General features: G+C 28.2%; 5 protein-coding genes across 9 annotated transcripts in view; 2 read left to right on the forward strand and 3 right to left on the reverse strand.

Moving 5' to 3' along the window:
• Positions 1 to 25,665, reverse strand: part of LOC119684897 (putative uncharacterized protein DDB_G0292292) — a gene marked incomplete at its 3' end in the record, with an annotated part of 137,368 nt that overhangs the window by 17,421 nt on the left and 94,282 nt on the right. The window lies entirely within an intron of this gene.
• LOC119684959 (NADH dehydrogenase [ubiquinone] 1 alpha subcomplex subunit 6) lies at positions 3,919 to 5,118 on the forward strand. The gene is made up of 3 exons (XM_038099120.1): positions 3,919 to 4,142; positions 4,275 to 4,390; positions 4,928 to 5,118. The coding sequence occupies exons 1-3, from the start codon at positions 4,007 to 4,009 to the stop codon at positions 5,054 to 5,056; spliced, it is 381 nt and encodes a 126-aa protein (XP_037955048.1). The 5' UTR covers positions 3,919 to 4,006; the 3' UTR covers positions 5,057 to 5,118.
• LOC119684957 lies at positions 8,197 to 9,039 on the reverse strand. Its single transcript, XM_038099118.1, has 2 exons — positions 8,943 to 9,039; positions 8,197 to 8,884 (listed from the first exon to the last, which is right to left on the reverse strand). The coding sequence occupies exon 2, from the start codon at positions 8,851 to 8,853 to the stop codon at positions 8,245 to 8,247; it is 609 nt and encodes a 202-aa protein (XP_037955046.1). The 5' UTR covers positions 8,854 to 8,884; positions 8,943 to 9,039; the 3' UTR covers positions 8,197 to 8,244.
• Positions 10,748 to 18,989, reverse strand: LOC119684945 (zinc finger protein 62 homolog). Of its 4 annotated transcripts, none has more exons than XM_038099099.1 (15): positions 18,519 to 18,988; positions 18,335 to 18,446; positions 16,357 to 16,896; positions 16,122 to 16,280; positions 15,926 to 16,063; positions 14,464 to 14,631; positions 14,105 to 14,404; positions 13,506 to 14,045; positions 13,300 to 13,428; positions 13,190 to 13,240; positions 13,033 to 13,125; positions 12,951 to 12,968; positions 12,073 to 12,237; positions 11,170 to 11,884; positions 10,748 to 11,088 (listed from the first exon to the last, which is right to left on the reverse strand). In XM_038099099.1, exons 1-15 carry the CDS (start codon positions 18,816 to 18,818, stop codon positions 10,980 to 10,982), a joined length of 3,537 nt encoding a protein of 1,178 aa, XP_037955027.1. In that variant the 5' UTR covers positions 18,819 to 18,988; the 3' UTR covers positions 10,748 to 10,979. The 4 variants fall into 4 exon arrangements, with proteins under 4 accessions (XP_037955027.1, XP_037955026.1, XP_037955028.1 ...); XM_038099098.1 differs by having other exon boundaries at positions 11,170 to 11,932; positions 12,001 to 12,237; XM_038099100.1 differs by lacking the exon at positions 15,926 to 16,063 and having other exon boundaries at positions 11,170 to 11,932; positions 12,001 to 12,237.
• LOC119684951 lies at positions 20,253 to 25,258 on the forward strand. 2 transcript variants are annotated; one of them, XM_038099111.1, is made up of 6 exons: positions 20,769 to 21,057; positions 21,109 to 21,203; positions 22,091 to 22,230; positions 22,306 to 22,901; positions 23,388 to 24,100; positions 24,921 to 25,258. In XM_038099111.1, the coding sequence occupies exons 1-6, from the start codon at positions 21,042 to 21,044 to the stop codon at positions 25,182 to 25,184; spliced, it is 1,824 nt and encodes a 607-aa protein (XP_037955039.1). In that variant the 5' UTR covers positions 20,769 to 21,041; the 3' UTR covers positions 25,185 to 25,258. The 2 variants fall into 2 exon arrangements, with proteins under 2 accessions (XP_037955040.1, XP_037955039.1); XM_038099112.1 differs by lacking the exons at positions 20,769 to 21,057; positions 21,109 to 21,203 and adding an exon at positions 20,253 to 20,295.

Raw genomic sequence — 25,665 nt, forward strand, 5'->3', positions numbered from 1 at the left:
TGTGTAAATAAGCAAGAATGAAGTTCTGTTTATACTTAAGCATTTATCAACAGATTAAATAAACATGCTTAATAAATAAAATAAAATTAATGTATTTTTAATATATCAATTTTTGGCAGTTTTAATAACACATTAAGATAACTTTTTTTCAAATACTTTTCAAACTTTAACGGTACAAAATGTGGAAACAAAAAAAAGCAATATAATATTAAGAACTTAAGACGATTACAAGTGAGCAATAATAAAATAAATAACGAAAAACGGCAAGTGCAACAACAAATTTACAAACAAAAAACGTTAAAGCAACAGCAAACAATGCTACTAACAGCAGCTCCATACACCAAACAGCAAGCGACAACAACAACAACAATAGCAATTATTCGTACGATATAACACTTTAAAAGTCAAAGTCACGAACACAAAAATTAGAAAAATTCAAAAAAAAAATTAAGCGTTAAGAAAAAAATTTAACTGCTACGTTCCAAATACTTTGCTACTTTTTGTAACTAAGGAATGAAAAATATTTAAGAAAAAACAAATAATAAACACATATATGATAATTACAACAACAAAAATAGCAACAACATAATATGAATATTTTTGGAAATTAATTTTTTTAAACTCAAATTGAAATGTTTTTTTTTAACTGAACAACAACAAAAATAAACATGAAAAGCTTTTTAAATACTTTGTAAATTTGGTTTAACGCGGGCGAACGAACGAGCGAACGTACCCTTTTTCGTTGTAAAAAAGAAATGTCACACAAATAATATTTCGTTTCTTTACTTTTAAATATTTTACTGCTCAACGTTTAAACGTTTAATTTCTTATTTTTGAAATTTTGACCGATATCGAAAAAAACTGACTAAAGCGGCACACAGCAGAAACGTTACTGACTGAATACTGAAAGCAATCGTTGTGTATGCGACAGCAATGAAGTGAAGTTAGAAAAAAGTTACCTAAAAAAAAAACTAAAAATAAATAAATAAAAACTGCAAAAAGGTAGTAAAATTAATATAAAGACTATAACAACAACAATAACAACAACAATAATAATAACAAAAACAACAGCAACAATACTAATGTGAAGAAAAGAAATACAGACACATATACATCCAGACAATAATATCGATTTGATAATTTTTGCTTTTATTATTTTTATGATTTCTGTACTTAATAATATTTTTTAGCATATTTATTGAATTTGTTTTTGCCATAGACGATTTGCTTGTTGTTGGGATTGTTATTTTAGCTGTTGTGTTTATTAATGAAAAAATTTTATAAAACAACAAAAACTTACCAACAAACGCAGTGAAAGAATAAAAAAAATTATTTAATAAAAATCCATAAAACATTTGAGTAAACTTGGGGAGTACAAGGGAGCGTATGAGTGCTACGCAATTTGAACGCTAAGCACAAGTAACTTTTACAAAAACAATAAGAAAAACAAAAGCAAAAAAATCATTGTGTGTCGTTGTGTGTGGTTGCTTGTGTTTTTTCTGTTTTTTCTGTTTTTTCTTAGTTATTAATAACAACCAGTTAATGAAGTATGTAAGGTGGTGTTTGAGTGGGAAAGACACTTTGCATTTGCATTTGTGCATTGAGGATGTAAATCAAGTTTTCCTATTTGCTTTTTAACTGCAAGTGTTTGAACATTTTTTTCTATTTGGGTTTATGTTATTTGTTATGGTAATTGAAAAACTCTTTTTGTATCTTTATTGTTGCAAATACTTTTTTTGAGTGTCAAAAGGTGGTAACTTGCGTGAATGTAAAGCAATGACATTGAAAATAAAATTCAATTGCACGTAACATTTCAATTGCAATACGAAAGTGTAATGCTGGGAACTGTGTCACATCGCACTGTGTAACTTTTTATGATTTGAACTTCAAATATACTATAAACTAAACACAAAAGACTTTAGTAAACATGTGGTGATTTAAGTATGCCAATTTTTTTGCCTTTTTTTATAGGTGAAGTTGTTGGATAAAACAATGATTGATGAAATTTAACGAAATGATATATCATTATTGAACTACCATTTATTAAAGATTTTTTTTGTATATTCTCTGTATACACATATACGTTTTAAAGTTATTTAAAACAAATATTATCTAACATATTTTTTCATTCGTTATTTCCCATGACGTATTATGGAAACTGTTAAACTTGTCCCGGTTTAGCAAAATGGTTACTTATCACTTATCTTAACCTACTTAACTCATTCTATTAAAAATAATAATTCATTTTAAAATGTTCAAGGAACAAAGGTCATAAAAAACCATTCATAGTTTTCACCAAGCAAAACAAAAAAGATTTTTAATTTAAAACAAAATTATCAGTTTCATTCTGCATGAACATTTGTCTATAAGAAGATCTGTCCGAAGTGGGTGCCGAGTTTGCAGACCGGTAATCAAAAACAAACGATGTATCGATGATTCTGACAGCTGTTTGGAGCTACTGTAGCGAAATACAAAGAAAAGATTTTGCATAAATATGTAAAAATATCAAAGACTTGAATCGACTTCTTCACTCCAGAGTCGAATCGGCAGTCACAAGAGTGGACAGCTGGCAGCAAACTTCGTGTGCTGTATATAAACAATACATTGGGGTGGTCGCATAATGTATGAAGCTAAGAAATATGATCGTGTTTTGTACATGAGGATGTGGTGCTAAAGAAAACGTATTTGGATGTTGAATTTCATCTTTTAAAATTATTTGAACGCTTATAAAACTACTTGACAATAAATTTGTGACCAATCGGATAATGTATAAACGTTGCTATTAGATCCTAAAGTAAGAAAAAACAATTAATTTAAATCCATTCAATCCAAAAGACAGTATTATTGATCTATAACTCTAATAATTAAATTAGTATTCACCTGTAGATTATTAGCTTCCAAACAAGCCAATATATTCCAAATTTTAATCATGAATTTTTTAATGTAGCACAAACTTAACGGTCACATTTTCTTCGCTATAGATAACATTTTAAAGTATTTTTTATTATTATATGTGTAATATGTTTACTAAAGTAAAGAAGCGCTTTACGCACTTCGAACATATATTTTGAAAAAAATATTAGTTCCTTTTTGAGAGTTAAATGGGATTTATGGATTAAGATACTTTGCTGGGTGCCTGGTCACACAGCAATCAATGATAATGAGTCTGTAAACAATGTTGCGAGGTCAGGATCTGCCATGGTTTTCAACCGAAAAAAGTTGCTGGCATGACATTCCAGGTAAACGTCAGGCTAAAGAGCTGGTTCATCCTTACAGTTACGGTAAGGTATCCTTCTTTACAGAACAAAATTAAGTTTACTGGTGGGATATTTACGATGATGTGGCGTCAACTGTGATCGCTACAATTCCATTTTTATAATTTAATTAATTAATTAATTAATAATTTAATTTAGAGTTAAATTGAAGATAGAGATGCGGAATTCATGTGTTTTTAATGAAACGATACACCGAACCACTTCCATTTCACTTCTATTGGCAGGTTTCAAGCAATAAACTGAAATAAAAGTTTGATTGGTTGTTAAGTTGCTTCTTAAAGTTCTGTTAGCAGATCTTTTATAAGAAGGAATTCAATGGCTTACAACACTAATTGTGCTGATTATCTTCGCAGTGTGCTCCGTAGACCAGAATATTAGTCGTTTTTATGATTACCTTAATTTTGTTTCTAAAAATAATAACTTTTTTCAAACAATTTCTGAGATATAATAATATATATAAAACAATTAAAATGCGTACAATATGAAATAAACTTATCAATGTAGAAATATGAAATTCGATTTAAAAATTTGAATTTAAATTTTCAAACTATCCAAATTTTAGCCTCACTGTATTTTACTACACCGCTCAAACTGTGCCCTTAATACTAAATATTTGAATAAACGCCACTAACTTCATATCTGAAACTGTAACAGCTGTTTAACAAACGTCAAACAAAATTTCTTAAATAAAATATTAAAGAAATACTGTTGTCAATAGATTTTGTATAAGAATGGCTGCATCAAGCAGGGAAGCGGTTAAAAGAGCTGTACAACAAGTACGTCCAATTTTATCAATAAATCGTGACGAGGCTCGAAAGCGTGCCTTAAATTTGTACAAAGCCTGGTACCGACAAATTCCGTATATTGGTAAGTATAGCTGTAGTGCACTTTTGTTATGTCATCAACAAATTGGTTAATATATTAAAAACCAATAACAAATTGAATTAAACGCATTATGCACGGCATATTGAATACTTCTTTCTGTTTTATAATTTATAGTTATGGACTATGATATACCAAAGTCAGTTCCCCAATGCCGTGAAAAACTGCGAGAAGAATTCGAAAAGCATCGCAACGTTACTGATATACGCGTTATTGATATGCTAGTTATCAAGGTGAGCCCATTTGTTAATAAATCATAATTATATATATATTTCAGTTTTAAGCTTTAACTTGCTGTAAACTGTGTTAACCCAGTATCCTTTAAAACGATGAACTCCCCAGTGTGGGGACTTTTGTTTTGTTTTTTCCATCAATTGGACGATTGAAGCAGTGCATTAGTTACTCAAACTGTATATTTTGCATAAAGTTGTTTCAAAACAATTTTTATAGTATATTATATTTGAAGTGAAGCTGTTCTATTACAAACATTAGTTACTGTATATAGTGATCCGTCTTTATGGTTCTTAACCCCCATTGGCTTTAAAGTGTCACCTATCAACAAGCAAAAGAACCAGTCTTTTTTGTTGTTGTAATAGTCATTACACAGTGTAGGTCATTCCTACCAATTGGGACAATACCAGTAGGACTCCTCAATTATATACATTTATAATTTGATCTAAAATATAATTTTCACAATATTTATATAAAAATTTATTTCATAAACGTTCTGGATTTTAATATTAACGTTTCTTATACATTGTACATTGCAGGGACAAATGGAACTTAAGGAATCCATTGAAATATGGAAACAAAAGGGACATATAATGCGTTATTGGAAGGAATCCCAAGATCCAAAGCCAACCGATTTCTTATCAAAATTCATTCAGGGTGCAAATTAAAGCAAATTAGAAATAAAATAATTTTTTTGAATTGTAAATTAAAAATATATCTTTGAAATCAATTTAAGAATGTTCTTAAAACTATTAAACGTTTTTTCATATCTCCTATCGCGTCAAGAAAAATTGAAGCGAATTACTGTTAATAAGTGCATTCGTTTTAAATTGGAGTTTGAATCACAAAAACAAAATGATATATAATGTTTACCCATTTCTGACCATTAATATATTAGGTTCCAAACTCTTAGTATATCCGATCAATAAGGAAAAGTTTATTGCCCCAGAAAAATAAACTGACACAAGTACAATATTTGTTTTTACCAGGCCACTGGAAAATTTTAAAGAAATCAATATGACTTCTAAACCATTTAGATGACGTACTTGTAAATTTCTTTTAGAATAGCTCGATTGATGGAACTTTTATAGTATATGGTAAGGTTTTTTGATGGAAAGAATAATTAGCGTAAACAGGTGAGATGCTAATTTAATAAGACAAACATAGGTTCTTACCAACCACAATAAATAAGTCAGAGTCTAATTGGACTAGCTTATAGAGCCATTGCAAGAGCTTTGAACCTCTACTCATAGTGGCTATAATTTATAAGACATTAAATACTAATAAGAAAAATGTGCACTATATGGTAATATTTTTGACATACAGGACAGTGATAATAAGTGATAATAAAATGACTAATCGGCTCGGTGTTACTACAAAAATGCACTTAGGTCATTTTTGACCCATTAATAAAAGCTCTTGAGACTTGTTTTACTATGAGTTATACTTCGCACCTCTGAATAGAACTCATTGTGACTGCGATCCACTCTACATAAGATACTGGTGTGAACTGGCCAAACATTTAAGCTAAAACACTCACCAAGAAAACGTAATTGTCAAATCCGATCGAAACATAAAGACTTATAGTAACTCTTTAATTTACTGAATAATTGTCTAATCTATTTTATCTTAAGAAAGTGTATTTTGATGGAACAAAGTGCTGCCAAGATCTACTATTATTTATATTACAGGTACAGTATATTTCTTTACCACAACAGGACTGAAGGCGATCTATTACAATTTAAATGTCAATACTAGATTTTTTGATAGAGGGACTTACCCCTCCACATCACTTAATTTAAAAGACAACAACTTTAAGTACAGCCAGACTACAGTCTATTACCAATATGTATGGAAGTCTATCTATAGATGGTTTCCCGACATAGAAATATGCGATAGTACAGATCTAGTGGAGATCGCTACAGTAGAAAATACGAAATCCTTATTCCTGATTGAATGAATTGAAACAATTTTACTTCTGATTCTACTTCTGGTATTTGGTCATGGTAAACTGATAACCAAGAAACATTAAAATCTTGTAAAGCAGTTCATTAGGAATTTGAACTGCGTGAAGTATGTCAGGTAAAAGAGTTATCACATCTACCGAAGTATCTTCGAGATAGACCATTTAATATTAGAAAAATTGAGAATAGGTGAATTGAGTTAGTGTTTGCCATTGAATATACGTCTATAGTTTATATAGTCTCTCTTTTTATATGCAGATGTTATGAGAAAAGAATGATCATAAGAGAATGGAGGTTTCAATCACTACTAGTTTATCCGACAAAGTTCCAACTTGCTTGTCGTTGTGTGAACGCCAGAAGGGAGTAATAATATTTACAATTTTATTTCTAACTTAAATACTAATAATTAAGAAAATAATTATAAACTTGAAGTTGTGCTTTAAAATCTCGGTATGATAGCAAAGAGTATATCCCCTACATGCATTACAAAATACATTTGTTAAGTGACGTTTTTCGAAAACACCCTGTGCGCATCTATTACAATTTAAATGCCAACACTGGATTTTTTGAACGAAACTTAGCGCCAACTATCATTGTTCTTTCTTCCGTCAGCCATTAATGAGAGTGCTTAAATTAAGATAGGCTCTTCTTTTATTAGTTAGTAGTTGACAAGGCACCTATTACTAATCATAAAATATTAAATGAACAAAATGCTGTTTTGTTATCCTGAAGTTTGCGGTGTGTGCTTGCTAAGCAAAACTGGTAAGAAAGTTTCGCTTCTTGGTGTAATGCCTGGTACAACAAAAACCTATTTGGTGTGCCTGCGTGAAGTAACCCGCACGGAGTATCCATTATATGTTAAAGGTGAACATCATCCTATAGTAATGTGCATTGATTGTAAACTTCGTCTCGAGGTTTCGTACAAATTCCTATGCACCACCCAACAGAGCAGCAATTATTTAACATATTTTAATAGTTCACCGGATTTTGGTAAAAAATGTGTAAAAACTCAAATATTTCACAACTTCATTTTTATATTCTTTTTAGCTTAAATTGCAAATAAAGTCCGATGTCTTCGCTACCCAAACAAAGTTCAGGTATATATCTTTAATTCAAAAAAAAGTAATATAAAGTATTTTCAAACATATTTGCAATTCCAAGACAAATGTGTTCATAACCTCAAAATAATTACTACTTGTTTTTAGTAAAAGATTGTCTGATAATACACGGAATATACATAAATAAAAATAAAGATATATACAAATATAGTTATATATAGTCGTTATGTAAACATAACAATACATAACAATTTGTGATTTAACGCTCTGGAATTAAGTTATCTAGAGTTTCTAGAGAATATATATTAGCAGTATCCACAACAGTTCGTCTGCGAAGTAGCGTATAGTTAAGAAAGTAAAAGAATGCCAAATATATCATCAAGCTAATAAATTATATTCAACTATAGTAGCAATTATATTTAATTAAGAAATACGTTCATTCTTTGAAATTAAAATAAAAGTTAATATAAATTTCTCTTCAGAGTTGTAAACTGAAATTTTAGCTTGCTGATATTTTTTTATATATAAATTTGAGTGAAGTTGAGCACTAACTGAATATGTGAAATGAAGGGATGAGGTTGCTTTCGTGAAATTAATTCATTTAAACCAGCTAATTCATATGTATGCTACTATTAGAACCAATTCCTAGTTTATTGTTCTCTGTACACATGTCCGCTAGTTTCTTTTTATTTCAATTATATTTGTTTTAGAGAGCAGGATGTAAATAATGGACTTTTCTATTGAGGATATTTTCAATATTTCACTTAGTAAATGACATTGACGATCTTTTAATAAAAATACAACAATTTATTTCTTAATACATATATCTTTCTTCTAATCATCCCGTAAGGCCGATATTATAGCATTGCATAGTTTTTGTGCGTCTGTGTTATGTATGATCAGCTCACAAAAGCTGCGATTCTCTGCTTGTCTAAAGACCCTAAGGGCGCTAATAAAATGTTTTTTAATCAAACCATCATTCGTCATTAATTCATACATAAAGTCAACATCATCCTGAGTAACAAATAAGTAATTTGTGTTCTGTAACTCTTGCAGAACATAGTCAACGACTTTGTCCTGCAACCGTGCTATTTCCGTTTGTTCTGACTCCTTTTCTTCGGCATACAAGCGACGAAGTGCATAAATGCAATACCCAACTGTGGACATAACCACCGTGCAGAAGAGAAGAGTATACTTTTTATATATATCGAGTAAATTTTGCCATAACACGCATAACTGCTTCCCATATTCTCGCAAGAGCAAAGGATAACCGTCATACATTGCTATAGAATCCCATGGGATGTAATATATAAAACAGTACAAGGCAATAGCTGAAAATAATAGCATCGTTATGGATAAGAGTTTGTTGATCACGATTTGTGATATTACCGCAATGCGGCGACCAACCCAAGACGTGCAGTATTTCCACATATTTATGAACATAACAACTTAATATTCGGATTGCTTTCTAAAACTATAAAAACCGAGATGTAGCTAAATTAAATGTATTTTACGGCGAATAATATACTTACGTTTATTTTCATTAAAGTTTTTAGAAATTCACTAAATTTTGATAACTCAGACAATTTTTACAACCATTAATTTATAGAAAGATATATCTACCAAAAATTTTATTTTGAATTTTCGATGTAAATAACTTAAATTTGAAACTTCAAAAATGAAATTATATCAGAAAATTTAATTAATTTCCATTAAGCTAAAAGATGTTCTACTCATAATCGCTTAAGAATAGTATAGCTTTGTTATAGTCAGGCTTTTTAAATATTCTGGCTCTAGTTAAAAATCCCGTTCCAGTTATTTACATTATTCAGTCTTATAAGAATTTGGATATCGACACACGCTAATTAGATAGTTATAATACCATCTAGTTCCAGGGGCTCCTAATCAAATTATAAACTATCATTGAACCGCCTTATCACAAATTGAAATAGTCGTTAGAGGTTAGATATAAAATAAATCTATCTTAACTGATACTAACTTTATATTACTATTTTTTCTTTTGTGGTGAAAAGCGAAGATGTTTCATTGGTTATTTTTGGTTTTCATCACCATAGCTTCAGCAGAAATCACTAAATGCAATATCCCTTCTCAAGATATGTCGATTCTAAAGACATTATCCTCTGATGACAGTTTTTGGAAATTGCGATTATTATCTTTTCATATGGAAAGAAAATTTCTTGATTTTTTGGGGTTCCATTTTAGCATTGTGAACCTCGTTATTTCCAATTTTGACTTTAAGGTAGCAAGTCTCTAGAGGTGCTAGAGATCTTTAAGTGTATCTGCTTCTTTGACGTACGAGACAGTTTTCTATCCTAGTTTCTTATACTCTAGTATTTAAATTCTGTATATGCATTTTGATCCAATCCTTTTTAACAAAAACGTTACTATGTTATATATAATTGATTTTTTTTTTGATTTTATAAAAATTCCTTGTCTTTAATAATATCAAATTAAACATCAAAATTGAATTTACAAAAATCTTCAAAGAAAACTGAAGTATTTGTAAAAAATTTCTCTCTAGCGTTTCTCACATTTCACTAGTCTTGTATATATTTTTTTTCAATTTATCATTATCCGATCGTTTAGTAAAAACTATTTGTAGGAATACTAATTCCTCCAGTCAGACTATACTCATTGATTTATATAGACGTTATATAGATTGCTTCAGCGGTAAATTGAGAGTCATTTTATATAAACAAATAAACAGATTTCATTTTATTATTTATTGTAATGATTGGCATCGCTTATGATAGTTTAAGCTGATAAAAATGTCACCATCTTGGCGCATTTATGGAGGAGTATATTAAACCCAGAATTTTTGTTTGGTTTTTTACAATTAATTTATAGCTCCTTTAAGAGTAGGAATGCACATGAGTGGGAACGAACCATTTCTCCCCGAACTACCCTTTAAATAATTTTTGATTATAATCTTTAATACACCCATCCATTAAATCATTTATAATTAATATATCAATTTAATCTTTTAATATGATTTTTATTTCATTTAAATATAAACAAAAATGTAAGACACAAGTTTTGACCTCGACTTTTTAAAACTTAAAGAACTATTTAAAACTACAATTACTACTACTAAATTATAAGTAAAACTATTTAACTTTAATTAATTAAAAATCAAATGTTGTTTTATTTCTCATCATTTATGGGAATAACTTAATTTAATATATATATTATAACAAATGTGACAAAAATGGTTTGCCAATAACATCTTTGGATATAAATATGTACAGATATAATTTACGATGGTTTTTTTGACAAATATTACATAAGTTATATATACAAACTTAAATGTGTAAAATACAAAATTATACTAATATGGATTTTATAAGCATTTTTTATAGAAACTAAAATAATTTAAATGAGAAAACCGTGTGTAACGTCATGTTGTCATGTTGCAAGAGATGGTTCGTGCGCTGGATTGCTCTATGCAATGATTGTGTCTTTCTTCAATAGTTTATTGGCAAATTAAGAATCATTCCAACTATATAAATCAATATAAATATTGGTCATGACATACTAGCAAAACTCTCTTATGGTTGCTCTATAATATCGTTTAAATCGTCATTGATTTCATCTGCCTTAAAAATGTCCTCTTCGTTGAGAATTTTATTATGTTTTGCTTTAACGTGTGCACGCAATCTGTAAATTATAATTTTTAATATTAATTTAGTGTTAGCTTTAATTAATTTTTTATGATTTCAACTTAAAATATTTACTTACAAAACACGTTTTTTGAATCCAATGCCACAATCGACACATTTGTAGGGAACATATCCATTGTGAGACCATGCATGTATCTTGAGTTGAAAACTTTGCGTGAAAATTTTGCCGCATCCTTCGACGGAGCATACAAAACGTTTGCCTAAATGTTGCACATCCTTATGCCGCTTCAAATGAAATGAATAACGAAATTTTTTCCCACAAATATCGCACTTGTGTGGCAATTCGCCAGTATGTGTATAATTATGTTGTTGCAATTCGTAACGTTCCACAAAAGACTTAGAGCACGTATTGCATTGATATTGACGTTCCATATGACGTTTACTATGATATTTCAAAGACATTAACGTCTTATAGGTGCCATTGCAAACATGACATCTGTAATCCTTTTCTTTACTTGAAATGTTTTGTTTAACTGCACATATATCCTCTGGATTTGAATCCAAAGGATCACTTTCAGATTTATATTGAATAATGATATCAATATCATCGTTGTTGCAAGAAGTTCTTTCTTCTCTAATTACAAAGCTATTAGAATCTTTTGTCTTATCATTTGCATTATTTACGTCAAATTCTTTTTCATATGTTGTAGATGTTGTTAAGTCTGTTGTTGTCTTGGATGTTATGTCCTTATGAGAATTGTTTGTTATAGATGTTTTAAGCTGCTTTATGTTTATGTCTAATGTTGTGTGAAGAGATGAGGGCTCAGTTATGCCTGTATACAATTGGGACTCATTAAGCACTTTTAATTCTGTTTCATTGGCTGTTTGATATAGATAGTTTTATTATTTTTAATACTTGCTTTTTATTAAAGTTCTTATAATCTCTAACCGTCTATATCATTTCCCAATAATAGTTTAAGTTTTTCTGATTGTGCTGCACCTAAACTTATATGATCCTTACCAACTTTGGAGCTGGATGATGTTGCTTTCTGTACAGAAACCTGCTCCTTAATGGTATCCCGTTGCTGAATAATTGGTTCTGATGAATGACTGCGATCTAAATGCCTCAAAAGCCGATTTTTTGTAGCAAATGAACGTACACAACGTGGGCACTCAAACATTAGTTCTATATAAGCATAGAATGGAATATATATTATTAGTGTTAAATTGATATAATTCACATGATTATGAATATAACGAAATATTCTACTTCATAAAAAAAAATTCTTATTAGCTTTGTGAAAACCTCATTGCTCTCTTTAGAGAGTTATTTAGAAATCGTTAATAATAAATCGTTATTCGTTAGATTAGTATTGTAATTTATATATGTGCTCTATTAAAATCCAAAGCTTAATAACATTTTATTGTTGATTACACTTTTTTTTTATATATAAGTTGCAATAAATATGTTAATACATGACAGATTTTTGCTACTAGTATTGTTTAATTCTACCATAACAATATAACGATAGTATTTACAATTAAAAATAAAGCTTCATGAAATATTACAATATTAACAAATAAAACATCCATTATTTTGTTACGAGAATGTAAAATAATGATCGAAAATAAATATATATATGTATTTAAAATATATTTTTATTATTAAATAAATAATAAAATAGCTTATTTAAAATACAATAAACCAAACACATATGCTAAAGCATAATACAGTGAAAACTCTCTTAACGGACACCACTTGAATAGACCATTTTTTTAAAACCAAATTTTTTTATCATTTTTATCACTCTTCTTGAACAAAGTTAGCTGACGATACGCATCCGTTAAAAAAAAGTTTCTACAATACACTTAATACAATAAATGTTAAACAAAACTTACTTTGCAAAATGAATTTATCTGTAAAGAGAAATAATTAATATCAAATAACTGCTTTTTTTTTTGTAAATAAATCTTTACTTACCGTCTATTGTTTCATGCTTCTCTTTTAAATGATTTTTCAAAACACTCAAATTTGTTGAATCAAACGGACACTTTCCGCACATTAACGTTGTTTCTGTAATAAAATAAAATTTAACAAAAAGAACATATAATTCATTTAAATATTTCTATTTTCTTACCTTTTTGCTTTTTTAAATTCGAAAAATCTATTGGCATTTTCTCCGACCACTCTGAAAACATATAAATGAATATATTAATTTGCAAATATTTTTATCAACGAATTACTTACGAATATCACCCTTAGCTTGTATCATATCTCTTGTGGGTATCCTATTATGTATGGCTTTATAATGTTTAATAAGTGCACGTTTTGTGTTATAAAGATTTGTACACATTTCACAACGATACGGCGCTAATCCTATAATTACATTAATAAAAAATAATATTAATAAATAATAAATTAATAAAAAAAATAATTTTATATAATTGCATTACCTCTATGTATAAACATATGATTTTCAAATTGATACTGGCTGAAAAACTTTTTATTGCAATGCATACAAAGCGGTTCTTGATTATTATTTGTATTTGTATCTTGAGCTTGCTCTTCAAGCAAATCTTCAAAATCATCATCACTTGTTAACAATAAGTTTTCAATGTCATCATTATCATTATCGTCATCAAAATCTTCAAACAGAACATCACCATTAAAGTCGAATTCAATGTCAGCAATATTATCAGTTTCCACAACCTGTGGTATAGCATCCGCTGGCATATGCTGATCTATTGCGATAGCAGATGTTACAGTTGCTTCTACATTCATCCCACCTGCAGTTGTACTATCTAACTTAACTCCTTTTACATTTACAGCTGTTTCCCTATCATGATCTTTATAATGTGCTTTTAACTTACTGTGCTTATAGAATACTTTGTTACATTTTTTACAGTGTATACCACTGGTATAGTCAAATTTGTTAGTTTTCGTACTTTTTGAATTATGATCAGATATGCAATCAAGTCCCATATCTGTTTCATCTGTTTATAAAATGAGATATTAATAATTAAAATCGATACTATTATTTATTTTACTTTACCAAGGGAGGGACGTAATTGTACGTCATTTGCTTCTACTTGATGTTTTACAAGATAGTGACGACGAAGGTTATTGCGTATGTCTGTTTCAAAAAAGCATAAATCACACACGTAAACATGCTTGACGTTAACAGGTTTGACAACAGGCGGTGCTTTTGGCTTTTCATTCAGTTCCACTCTGTTTTTGGGTTGTAACTGCTTTTGAGTAGGCTGAAGTTTATGTTTTGTTTTATAATGTTGCGTCAAATCATCCTTGAAGAATGTATAAAATGAGCATTGATCACAGAAGAAATGTGGTATTTCTGCAATAATTATAAATTATTATATATATACGTGTATACTATCATATTTTATTTCATACCATTATGCGTTAACATGTGATTTTTAAGGATATCCTGAGAAGGAAAGACTTCTGTACATATTTTACAATTAATTTTTTTTATTGGTTTTTTGTCTGATATCAAAATGGCATTTTTCTTATCATTGACATGGTGAGAATTAAGTACATCTAACCTTCCGTTTAGATTATCTATAAAGAATTGATATATAAAATAATTATAAAAATATTTATATATTATCGTTTAGTAATTATATTATAAACTGATTTACGAACTAATATTGTTTTTTTTTACAGTTTTCGTTAGTGGCTATGATGTCCCTTGTATTGACATTACCATGCTATATTCAATTTTATATAATAATGTAAAATATTTCATTTAAAAATAAAATCTCTTATTTCATGAAACACATCCAAAGTTTATTATTTATTTGTTTTTCCTAAAAAGAAAGGCCATCAGACAAACATTGAAAACTGCTTTGGAGTGCATTTAGATACGTTCTATTTCTTCTACAACTTAAATTAAATTTAATTTTTGAAATCAAATAAGACCTCTAACTTTTTTGGAAAATCAGAAAAAAAGTAACAAAAAACTTTAAATACAAATAAAAAAGTTTTATCCAACTTTGGCGCGTTACGGGCAGAAAACAAGCGTAATAATTGCGTCTAATTTGAAAGGGTTAGAGTTTAACGCCTAACACTTTTAATCAATCAATTATATACAGACTTATAAAGCCAACGAATATTTCTAAAGACCACTGACGAGGAGTATATGGCAATACACGGATTAGCTATATGATTAACCAAAAACATTAAATTAATTTAAATAAAATTTTATTAAATTTTACTACTATTCAAAAACCCGCCTTTTCTCTTAAATACAAGAGTTTTAGTAACGGATCAATTTAAAAATAAAACTGCTAAAATATATTAATTTGGGTTATCATGTACTCTAGACATTACACTAGACTTTACACCAATTGAAAAATATTGTGAAACCACGAATATATTGTGTCTTTTAAAAGTTATGTTTAACCTAAATTTTAATGTGAAAAATTTCTTATTGTTCTAAAACATTAACGTTGTGGTATAATAGTTATGCCATTATGTAGTCTTTTGTGTGTTTTCTCAATAAACTTCTAAAAATCAATGTCACTTGAAGTAAAGAAACAGCCAAATAGTTCAAACTTTCCAAAACCTGAATTGGTAACCACAGAATAATAGTTTAAATCTCAATCTATCTCAATGTCTCAAAATAATAAAAATTAATTTTCATTCGGAATTAAAATTCATTTGTGACAAAAAAACATTGTTTCCTTTCTCATTTTCAGAATCGATAACATATATATAAAGTTAAATCATTTCACTAGAGATAATTTTATCTATATAAATCCTATCGTTATTTATATTTATAAATTTATCAGGATAGAGCCAATTGCTGAAAAACTACTGAAAAACAATACATAAATGACCCTAATCTTCTTACCATTATGCGTAAGCAAATGGACTTTGAGATCATCTTCAGTATTAAAGGGTTGCAAACAGATTTTACAATGAGATTTGCTAATGTTCGACATGTTAATTATTGTTGGTTGTGTTAACAATGAGTTAAAATTAGTATTTTCTAAAAAAAAGCATTTATAAACAAATTGTATGTTGTAAAATGAAACTATGTTACTTACCTTCAGCTATTTCTGATGCAACATTCTCTTCAATAATAATATCATCAACGTCCATGCCCATGCCATCATTAGTTCCCACTTGTAAAAGATTATTCAGTACTAAGTTATTGTCCAAAGTAACACTTCCATCAACTGCATCTATGTACTCAATGACTACGCCTAAGGAAATATTCAATCAATAATACATTAATACATTTATTTTCTTATAGATCGTGTAATATATCATATATATTACCATTGCTCATAACTTCCTCCATAGTGCCATCAGCCATGACAACAAATTCATTTCCAATGGTCAAGTCGTTACCTATATTGTATTCACTAACATTGGACAGTTGTGCTGCGTCAATATTTGTTGCAAATTGTTGCGGTAATAGTTGCGTCTGAAACTGTTGTTCCGTACTAATTTGATGCAAATTAATCTGTGTTGGATGTATTTGTGTATTATTAGAAATTTGTTGAATTTGGGTTGTATTGTCCTGTAAAACATTTGCTATTTGTGTCGCATCCCATTCTTCAGGTATTGTTGAATATTGCAGTTCTATTTGTTGTTCTGGTAACGTGGCTGTAGTTAAATTTTCTATATCACTAACTTCTTTATAAACTTCGACTATTTGATTATCTGTTTGTGAAGAATTTGCGGCTTCAAAGTTTGTTTTCGGTTTTAATTCTTCTCTTTTGGCCTTACAGCCATGTATTATCTCATAATGTTCACATAACAAACTTCGTTTTTTTGTTTCGAAATCACACAGTTGGCAGCTAAATGAAATGATATCTGTAAATATAAAATATTGATAAAGATAATTATCCCAAATAATTAAATTGTTATATATTAATAGTAATTTAATATACACACTTAGCTGATGAGGTCAATTTATAGCTTGTTTCTTATAGCTTGGTTATATAAAATAGTTAGGAAAACTTCATAGGTTTTTGAATAAATTTTTAGCAATTTCCTTACTAATTGTCATTAATAAATTGATAAGGAATTGTCATTTAAATCAGACATTAGTTAGCAAAGTTATCATTTGGCATGTTACTACATCATAATAAAATGTGTAGAAACATAAGCTAAATTGTTTTTAAACAAATGGTTACTATGAAAAATACACTGTTAAATAGTTTAACGGCTTCGTTACTTCGAGATTTATATAAATAATAATAATTTAATGAATACGGTTTAGCTCATAAAATTGAATTTAGATTTTCATGGGATACACAAAAAAAAATAATCCAAAACAAAAAAAAAAACAAGAAAAATAATTTTCAAATCACCAACAACATTTAAAAAAGGACAATTAAGGGAGTATAGAAAATACAACCAAAGTGACAGCTGAAAGCACTAAAAAAAAAGAAATTGAGAATAATCTTTAACATCATTTATTTAAGAATTTAAATTAAACTAATGAAGTCTAAATAATCATTTTCAATTTTAATACCCATTTTGATATTTCACTTTATATACCAGCTATGAAATATATACAACGAATTATCTACATTCTGACAAATGTTTACGATCTGAATCGTATTTAAAGAATAAAATTTGTAAAAATTGAATCGTTTATGACTAAAACTATAAAGCAATTGGTTTCACCATGTTAAAGTTTTGGATGTTTACTTGATAGCCTGTAACACATCTTGTATACCTCATGGAACATTTCTTTATGAAGTAAGGCTATAAGAACCCATTTACAATATAACTATATACATTTAAAAAAATATTTATATATGTTTATGATATATATATATATACATATATATATATATATATATATATTATATACATTATATATATGTATATATTATGTTTGTTTATTATATGTTTATAAAATATATAACATATTTAAATACATATTCATATATATATATTTATAAATAAATATATATAAATATATTTTGTAATTACGCATCCTAATAAGAATATTTTGGCGCCCATATTTGTTGCACGTGATTCATCATTTTATTTACCTTATTATTTTTCTTTACTCTATATAATATGAATATTAAAAAAAATTCTACAGAATATATTACTAACAACAAAATATTTAAAATGTTTTAAACTCGAATTTCGAAACTCTCAAAATACAAATTATAAATTGCAAATATCAATTACAACAAAAACAGTTGTGTTTACAAACAAGCGAAAACATTTGAAGAAAGAACCGAAAGAGAACGAATATTTAGCGTATGATATGTATAACAGCAAAACGTACCTAGATGCGATTTAACGTGTTCCTTTAGACTTTTTTTGTTTGAAACCTTCAGAGAACATATTTTACAACGAAAGCGCATCTCATTTTCTGTTGCAGAATCATTTGCTAAATCCTAAAGAAAAAAGCAAAAAACACATTAATCAAATCACAAATTTTTAATAAATCATTTTTATGGCGCGCATACATTAGTCAGTTTTTCTTTCGTTGAGTTTTCCAAAGGGAGTATTTTTTCAGATAATATGGTATGTGAACGCAAGGCATTTTGTATGAACCTATAAGACACTTGTAACGAAGAACTGCACTGAGCGCATATATAAATTGGAAAGAGTGCTTGATCATCTAGGCGCGTACAAAATCGTAAACATTCCATATGTGTAATTTTTTCATCATCATCAACATCCATTGAAAGTGGCGCATTCAGATTGTAAAAATCAGCGTCTGACGCGAGACAAGTTCGGCACACAAGCCTCCAATCTTCTTCCATACTATTTTTAGTTTTGTGAGCATTCACTTCACACTTCTACGAAATTTATATAATAGTTTACTAACAGCTATAAAATTAAAAATATTTTCACAATTTTTTTAATATATTATTTTGTTCCGATATTTCTCCACTTTTTAGTGATATCGACGCACAATTTAAAAAAAAAATGTGGAAATGTCATTTTGATGAAAGAGAGAGAAACTAACAAAAAAAAAATTGAAGTGATGCCAGACTATTACCTTAACTCAAATATCTTTTAGAATAAATACTATTAATTGTAATTAACGGCACAGCTGCAATGGGCTATTGATCACTTATTGCAATAAAACAAAGCTAGCTTGAAGAGTCTATAATTTATTTAAAAATGTAAGAAGATTTTAATATTAAAATAAACTCAAACTATGCATTGATCTAAAATTTTAATAAATTGTCATCAATTATTGCATTATTACCAGAAGTTTTTTTATGTTACCACTAAAATCCATACCAAAGAAACCACTATACTCTATAATAAGCACTTTCGGTGGCTTGCAAGTGTGGCAAAAAACAGCAAGTTGACTGACTGAAATGTATGCAAAACAACAATACTATTTTCTCTATCTAGGCCAATAGTTGTTTACTGGCCAAACACTTTAACCAGTTATTAAAAAAGTTTTAGCATCGCAATTTCAACGAATATAGTAACCATATATAACAAAACTTTAAACAAAATTCAAAAATTTCATATATTTGAAAATTGGGAAAAAAGGAAAAATTTCAGTGTTTTGTTTTGAAATATTCATCATTCTTACCATTCCTTTTAATTTTGTATTCATTTTAATTTTCAATTTTATATTAATTATTTATTTTTATAAAAAATGTAGTTTGCTTGATTTGTGTGCATATATGCAAGATTTGCTGTTTGTGAAAACAAAACATTTGACAGATTGCAACAGTGATGTCAATGTCTCGCTTAGCGAATATAGGCCAGCGTGCGTTTTTGCTGCACTTGCGAGCTACCGAAAACGCCTAATATATACTATATAATATTATTTAAGCATTAAGGACTATATTAAACAGACAGTTATACGACGAATGATGTGGCAATTTAAAATTTTTTTTGATCATTACCGGAAGACACATTATACAGAGAGTCATTACAATTATCAATTCCCATTATTATTATTATTTTGATATGTTTTCTTTTAAAACAGTAAATATTTTTATACTGACTTATCTATATAAAAATACATATATTTACTCTAAATATGCACAAAGTCTAGAGAAGCCAAGATTCAACTTGGATCGTTGTGCTATTAATAATTGTGAGCAACTCAATTATCACCAACGTGGTAATTAAATTTGTCTATTTCTCTTGTTCTCAATTTTTTAATTTATAATTCACATAAAATTTTAAATTCTATTTAAAAAAAATTTCTATAAATTCAAAATTTATGAAATCATTTCGAATCAAGACATGGATCATTTCAAAATGGATGTAAGTACAATTTTTACATGTTAATATATATTATAAATTGGATTGGTTCATATTAGCAATTAAATAATAGCTAAACATTTCATCTTAAATACTATTGCAAAAATTTTAAACTTTTATGAAAAGTAACAGTGCGAAGTTGTAACAGAAGTTTTTATTTCAACTTTTTGATAAGTAAAACCTTGTTCTTGATGACAATAAAAATGGCGAAAGAAGAATAAGACTTTGTAATGCTAAATTGAATGAAATTTTATTAATTTATTTTTAATAAGATGATATCGTCTAAATAATGTAAATTTATATATAACTTCGATTTCAAATGCACTTAGCATACTTATAAACTTTGTAAGGATTATAACCGTTTATAATTTAAGTTTTTGTATATGTTAATAGACAATTATATATTAAGTATCAAGGATACTTGTATTCGTTGTTAAGTATCATAGCATAAAGCTGTCAAATAAAAAATTAATGTATATGTTTTATACGATCAGGCAGCACATTTTTTTTGACAACTTTTATTGTGAATGTAACTCGATTGTGACTGCTTCTGATTGCATTTTGTTTTATTGAAGTGCTAAGGGCGGGCAGTCAATCGTTCGTCGAAGATTCTAATATATATTTTGCAAAAAAAAACATTTGTCGCTTTTGATATTAACGTGCGGGCTGCAAAAAGCTGTAGAATTTCATTAAAAGATATTTAAATTGTACGCTTTCAACTTGCCATTTTTTGGTGTACTTTGTAAACAATGAACTTCAGAAGAGGTAAAGATACAATATATTATTTTACTTATATTAATTAAATTTTAAAATTAGGAGAAACGCAGGAGTTCTACTTCAAAGATTCTAAGGCGTATACTGAAGATAATATATTAATATACAATGTATTTGTTTATAAAGTTCCTGTTATGGTAAGATATAGTAAATTGTATAATTAAATTGTTAATTCATAAACTATTATTTAGCTTGTTTAGTTTTGCAAATAATTTCGTTAAAAATGAAGGTTTGTCTTGTCGCTTTGCCTCTTTTGTCGCTTTTCTTTAACGCAGTATTCACTAAAAATGGTAGACCACTTGCTTGTGTTCGTTTCTTTTGGCGCTAAATTTCGAAAATGCCAAAATTTGTTGTTGCAAATCAGGTGTGCAATTGCACCCTTTTGTAAATTTTAATAAAGTGTGATCCTATTATTAATTTGTAAATCATAGCAAAGAATGTGTAAATTATGTTTGCATTATGTTACAAAAATTTTTGTTGAATTGAGTTTTATCATAAAATATAAATTGAATAATGGTGTGTATTTCGATTATGTCGGCCGTATATAGTATAATTTCCAATTATTAACGGAGAAAGTTGCAGTGCTGAAGATGATAAATTATCACTTCAAAAAGTTACGAAATATAGTACTAACAATATTTTCATTGTAAGTGCATATAGTTAAATAATAACTTCCAATAAATGTTAAACGTACACGTATTTTTGTTGTGTAAGGAAATTGTCCTTTGTGTGCTTCATAAGGCAAGGCATCAACATAATAAATTCAATTGAAATTTGTTTGGACATTATCTAGAAGAATGTTATTTTACCAACATACTGCAGACCAGAAAAATATTTCGTGTTTATAGGAACTTTAACCCACCCAAATATTTTTCACAAAATATAATATCATGAAATACAATTTTCTGTGATCGGTGGTAATATTGGCGTATCTGCGGACAAGTCTTTTAATCATACATATATGTATATACTAATAAAGTGGAATTATTTAATTTTTTTAATAAGTACTGTACGTTTTTATTAGGTGACAGAAACTGAAGCAATGGTTTATTTCACCAGGTATGGCGATATCAAACAGTTGAATTTTTATCGTGGTGATCGCCATAAGTTAGCCCGTTTTAAAGTGGGTTTTGTAAATTTTAATGATCCGTACGCAGCTGCCAGGTAAATAACTTGAAAGATTTATTTTTTAAAAAAAATAAGTCGAATAGAATAATAAATATATTTTCTTATTTTTAGGGTTTTAAAAAGACCGCGCCATTCATTTAAAAGTTATCAAGTTTTTGTAAAGCCATGCTATAGTTGGACTCAACCACAAGTTGAGGAGACTATATCAACTGCTGAGTCGCAACTTATGGAGCCGTCATACATTTTGAATTTAAATGATGATTGCCTTTTATATATATTCCAAATGTTGGAGTTTCGTGCACAGCTGAATTTTGCTCGTTCATGTGATCGTTTTAAAGCTTTATTTCTACAATATAATAAAATTAAAGATTTAGATCCAGTAATATTCAACAATGTTACAATTTTTGAAGCGCATGAATTCTTCAAAATTGCTGGTGATGAAATAATAAATATTGCAGGGCCCCTTCCATTGCGTGATGCTGATCGGTATATAGATATGATTGGAAAATTTTGCCGTAATGTGGAAAGTATTAAATTTGGTGAAATCAAAGTCAGTCCAGGCATTTTGAGAAAATGGTCGACCAACTGGACAAAATTAACAAAATTGGAATTTGAATATTGTACCGTAAATGATAATTGTTTCAAAACAATAAAGCAGATTCCTAATTTAATTTCCTTAGCTGTAAAGAGTAGCTCTGATATCACAGGTAATTATAATATTTTTGACTATTATTTTATCAATTTCTTAAAACCAATATTTCTTCATATATGTATATAAAATTTTTTTTTCATAATCAGTAAAAAAATCGTAACTTCTCTATGAAAATAGTAGTCAGTAGTTTATGGAAAACTTCATAAAGATAGAAATTTATAATATGATATAATAAAATAAACCGATACGAAAAAAGCTTCTAATAGTAGCAAAGGACTTCAGTAAAGAAATTCCATCAAATAATACTCAGTTATTTTTTGCATTTTGATTATCTAAATTAATTATAGAATAATAATTTGTGTTTAAATATATAATTTAATTTTAAATTACTTTTTTTGATAACTGAATTAATATTAGTTAATATGTTTCAATATATAATTAAGATTAATCTGACATGTTATTCTTTTTGTACAATATGGTTTTATTTTTCTCATGTATTACTATCGTATGATAACTTGCTTAATAATACATATAATTTCAGGAAGATATATAGATGAAATGGTGAATCTAACAGAACTTAGTTTAGATGGTTGTGTTAATGTTACTACTGGTAACTTGACTTCCATTATAAAAAAACTTAAGGACTTAACTAAGCTTGATATTCGTCGTTGCGAGCGCATTTCTACACAAAGTCAGCTTGATTACATTATTTCGAAACACACCAAATTGTCTGAACTGAAACTTTCCATTACTAAATTGAAATGGATTTTGGAAATGCCACAGCTCACGCACTTAGAAGTACAAAATCGTATTCCTTATTTTATTATGTCAAATCATTTATTCCAATCAATGATAAGAGGAGTGGATTTAAAAATTGAATATCTTTCACTAGATGTGATGGATGCGGTTAGCTTGGAACGGACTAAAGCAATTACGAATTTGAAAAATTTAAAGTATCTTAAAATTTATTCCAGTTCACAACTAAATGATGAATGTTTACGCCTGCTCGCCGAAAACCTTAAGCAATTGGAAGTAATTGATTTGGAGAAGTGTAAATCAATTACTGAGTCTGGTTTGATTACACTTGTTAAGGATTGTAAGAACTTAAAAAAGCTTTGTCTTAAAGGCGTCAAAAATATCACAGAAACATTTATTTTAAATGTCATTAAAGAACTTAAGTCAAAAGTTACTGATATATCAGCACCTTTCGAGATTCTATTATCAGGCACATCAACTGCTTACACCATACTACAGGTATGTATAAGTTTACAAAAGATAATTTAAAAAAAAAAATTAATAAATTCAATTACAAACATTTGTACTCTAAAGGGTCATTGTTTATTACTACTAAACGCAGGACTTTAACAGATTGTTAATTATGAAATCATTTCAATATCCTCTCTAAGCATTTGTTGATTTTCGCAAATAGCATTTATTTAAAAAAACTCCTACCAAATTTTAAAAGTAGATTAAATTATCTTTTGACTTACCCAAACACCATTCTCTTTCATTAGTCAAATTTTTAAATAAACATTTATCAAGTTCAATAAACTTTTGCATATATATTTGAAATATATTTTCTTTTAAATACTATATTATTTCTGCACTGAGTTGTTAAAAGGAGGGACTGAGAACTTACTTCTAATAAATAATCGCAATGAACTGGAACTTGTGCGAAAAAGGTTTTAATAGCAGTAAAAGCCCAAACCACTTTAGGGCACCACAAAGAGTCATTGTCGGTCCAAATGACTAGTACATTTCTCTAAAATCTACACTTCTACACTCCTGTAAAAGCGATATTTTTGATTGCTATATAGATCTTTGCAAATGTAAATATAAAAAGTTTGAATCTTTTAATAATTTAGTATGAAATACTTTAGAGTTCTAACGAATTCAAAGCAAATAGTATAGTATATATGGACAAAACCAAAAATATGTCTTGAAGATAATTTCTGATGTATATTAAGCATTATCGAAGCGATTTTATTTTTAGCATATAAATTTTTCTCAATAAATTTATATTAATAAATATATATATTAATATTTATTAAATAAATAATTATTTTAATTGTAGAATGATGTATATATAAACTCCAAATCATTGGTGAATGTAAAAATTGATAATACATATAATGATTTCTGTGATGAATTAGAATCCGACTACTCCGATAGTGACTTCGATCTGAATTCGGACGAAGAGGACGGTTTTGATGTATGGCATGCCATCATTAATAATTTTGATATCGAGTACTCTGATGATGATGACGATGACTACCTTTTTTATGATCATGACTTATTGGATGATTTCGACAACTTATATAATATAATTCATTTTTAACTCAAGAAATTTAATTTAAATATTATTTGTTCAGTTACTTTTTTTTACAAAACACAAAATTTAAAGAACAATCTATAATGTATATAAAACTTGAATTTAAGTTCCTATAAACTTTGTTAACAGTTAAAAATATTTTGTTATAATTGAAATTAATTTATTAAAGTAAATAAAGCAAAAATGCAAAATGAATTATTTAGTTCTTATTTTAGTTTATAGAAACCTGCTGCTATAATCCCTGTTGGGAATGCTTAGCGCCACTTGCAAGAACAGCTCAGGGACGTTATTCATGCCGCTCCTGGGGTATATTTATAGTTTCATTGTATACATAGGAGACCCGCTTCTTCATTCAAGTTTCCTGTACTTGAAAAATATGATGCTAGTGATATTCAATCTTTATTCCGAATAATAAACTAATGCTTGAAGTTATTTGTATAGCAGTTTAGTTAATCTAATGGCAGGAGTTGTTTCCACTCGCTTTTCA

This window comes from Teleopsis dalmanni, chromosome 2, assembly GCF_002237135.1.
Source record: "Teleopsis dalmanni isolate 2A chromosome 2, ASM223713v2, whole genome shotgun sequence".
NCBI classification, from domain to species: Eukaryota; Metazoa; Arthropoda; class Insecta; order Diptera; family Diopsidae; genus Teleopsis; species Teleopsis dalmanni.

Excerpts from the sequence above, each read along its gene's own strand:
- LOC119684951 (XM_038099111.1), top strand. Across the intron at positions 22,231-22,305 it reads GATCCGTACGCAGCTGCCAG|GGTTTTAAAAAGACCGCGCC; the intron begins GTAAATAACTTG and ends TCTTATTTTTAG. Across the intron at positions 22,902-23,387 it reads GAGTAGCTCTGATATCACAG|GAAGATATATAGATGAAATG; the intron begins GTAATTATAATA and ends ATATAATTTCAG.
- LOC119684945 (XM_038099098.1), bottom strand. The coding sequence starts at position 18,818 with ATGGAAGAAGATTGGAGGCTTGTGTGCCGAACTTGTCTCGCGTCAGAC. Across the intron at positions 13,429-13,505 it reads TCATATGTTTATACATAGAG|GATTAGCGCCGTATCGTTGT; the intron begins GTAATGCAATTA and ends ATGTAATTATAG. Across the intron at positions 13,126-13,189 it reads GAATTTAAAAAAGCAAAAAG|AAACAACGTTAATGTGCGGA; the intron begins GTAAGAAAATAG and ends ATTTTATTACAG.
- LOC119684959 (XM_038099120.1), top strand. The coding sequence starts at position 4,007 with ATGGCTGCATCAAGCAGGGAAGCGGTTAAAAGAGCTGTACAACAAGTA. Across the intron at positions 4,143-4,274 it reads CCGACAAATTCCGTATATTG|TTATGGACTATGATATACCA; the intron begins GTAAGTATAGCT and ends TATAATTTATAG. Across the intron at positions 4,391-4,927 it reads TTGATATGCTAGTTATCAAG|GGACAAATGGAACTTAAGGA; the intron begins GTGAGCCCATTT and ends TGTACATTGCAG.
- LOC119684957 (XM_038099118.1), bottom strand. The coding sequence starts at position 8,853 with ATGTTCATAAATATGTGGAAATACTGCACGTCTTGGGTTGGTCGCCGC.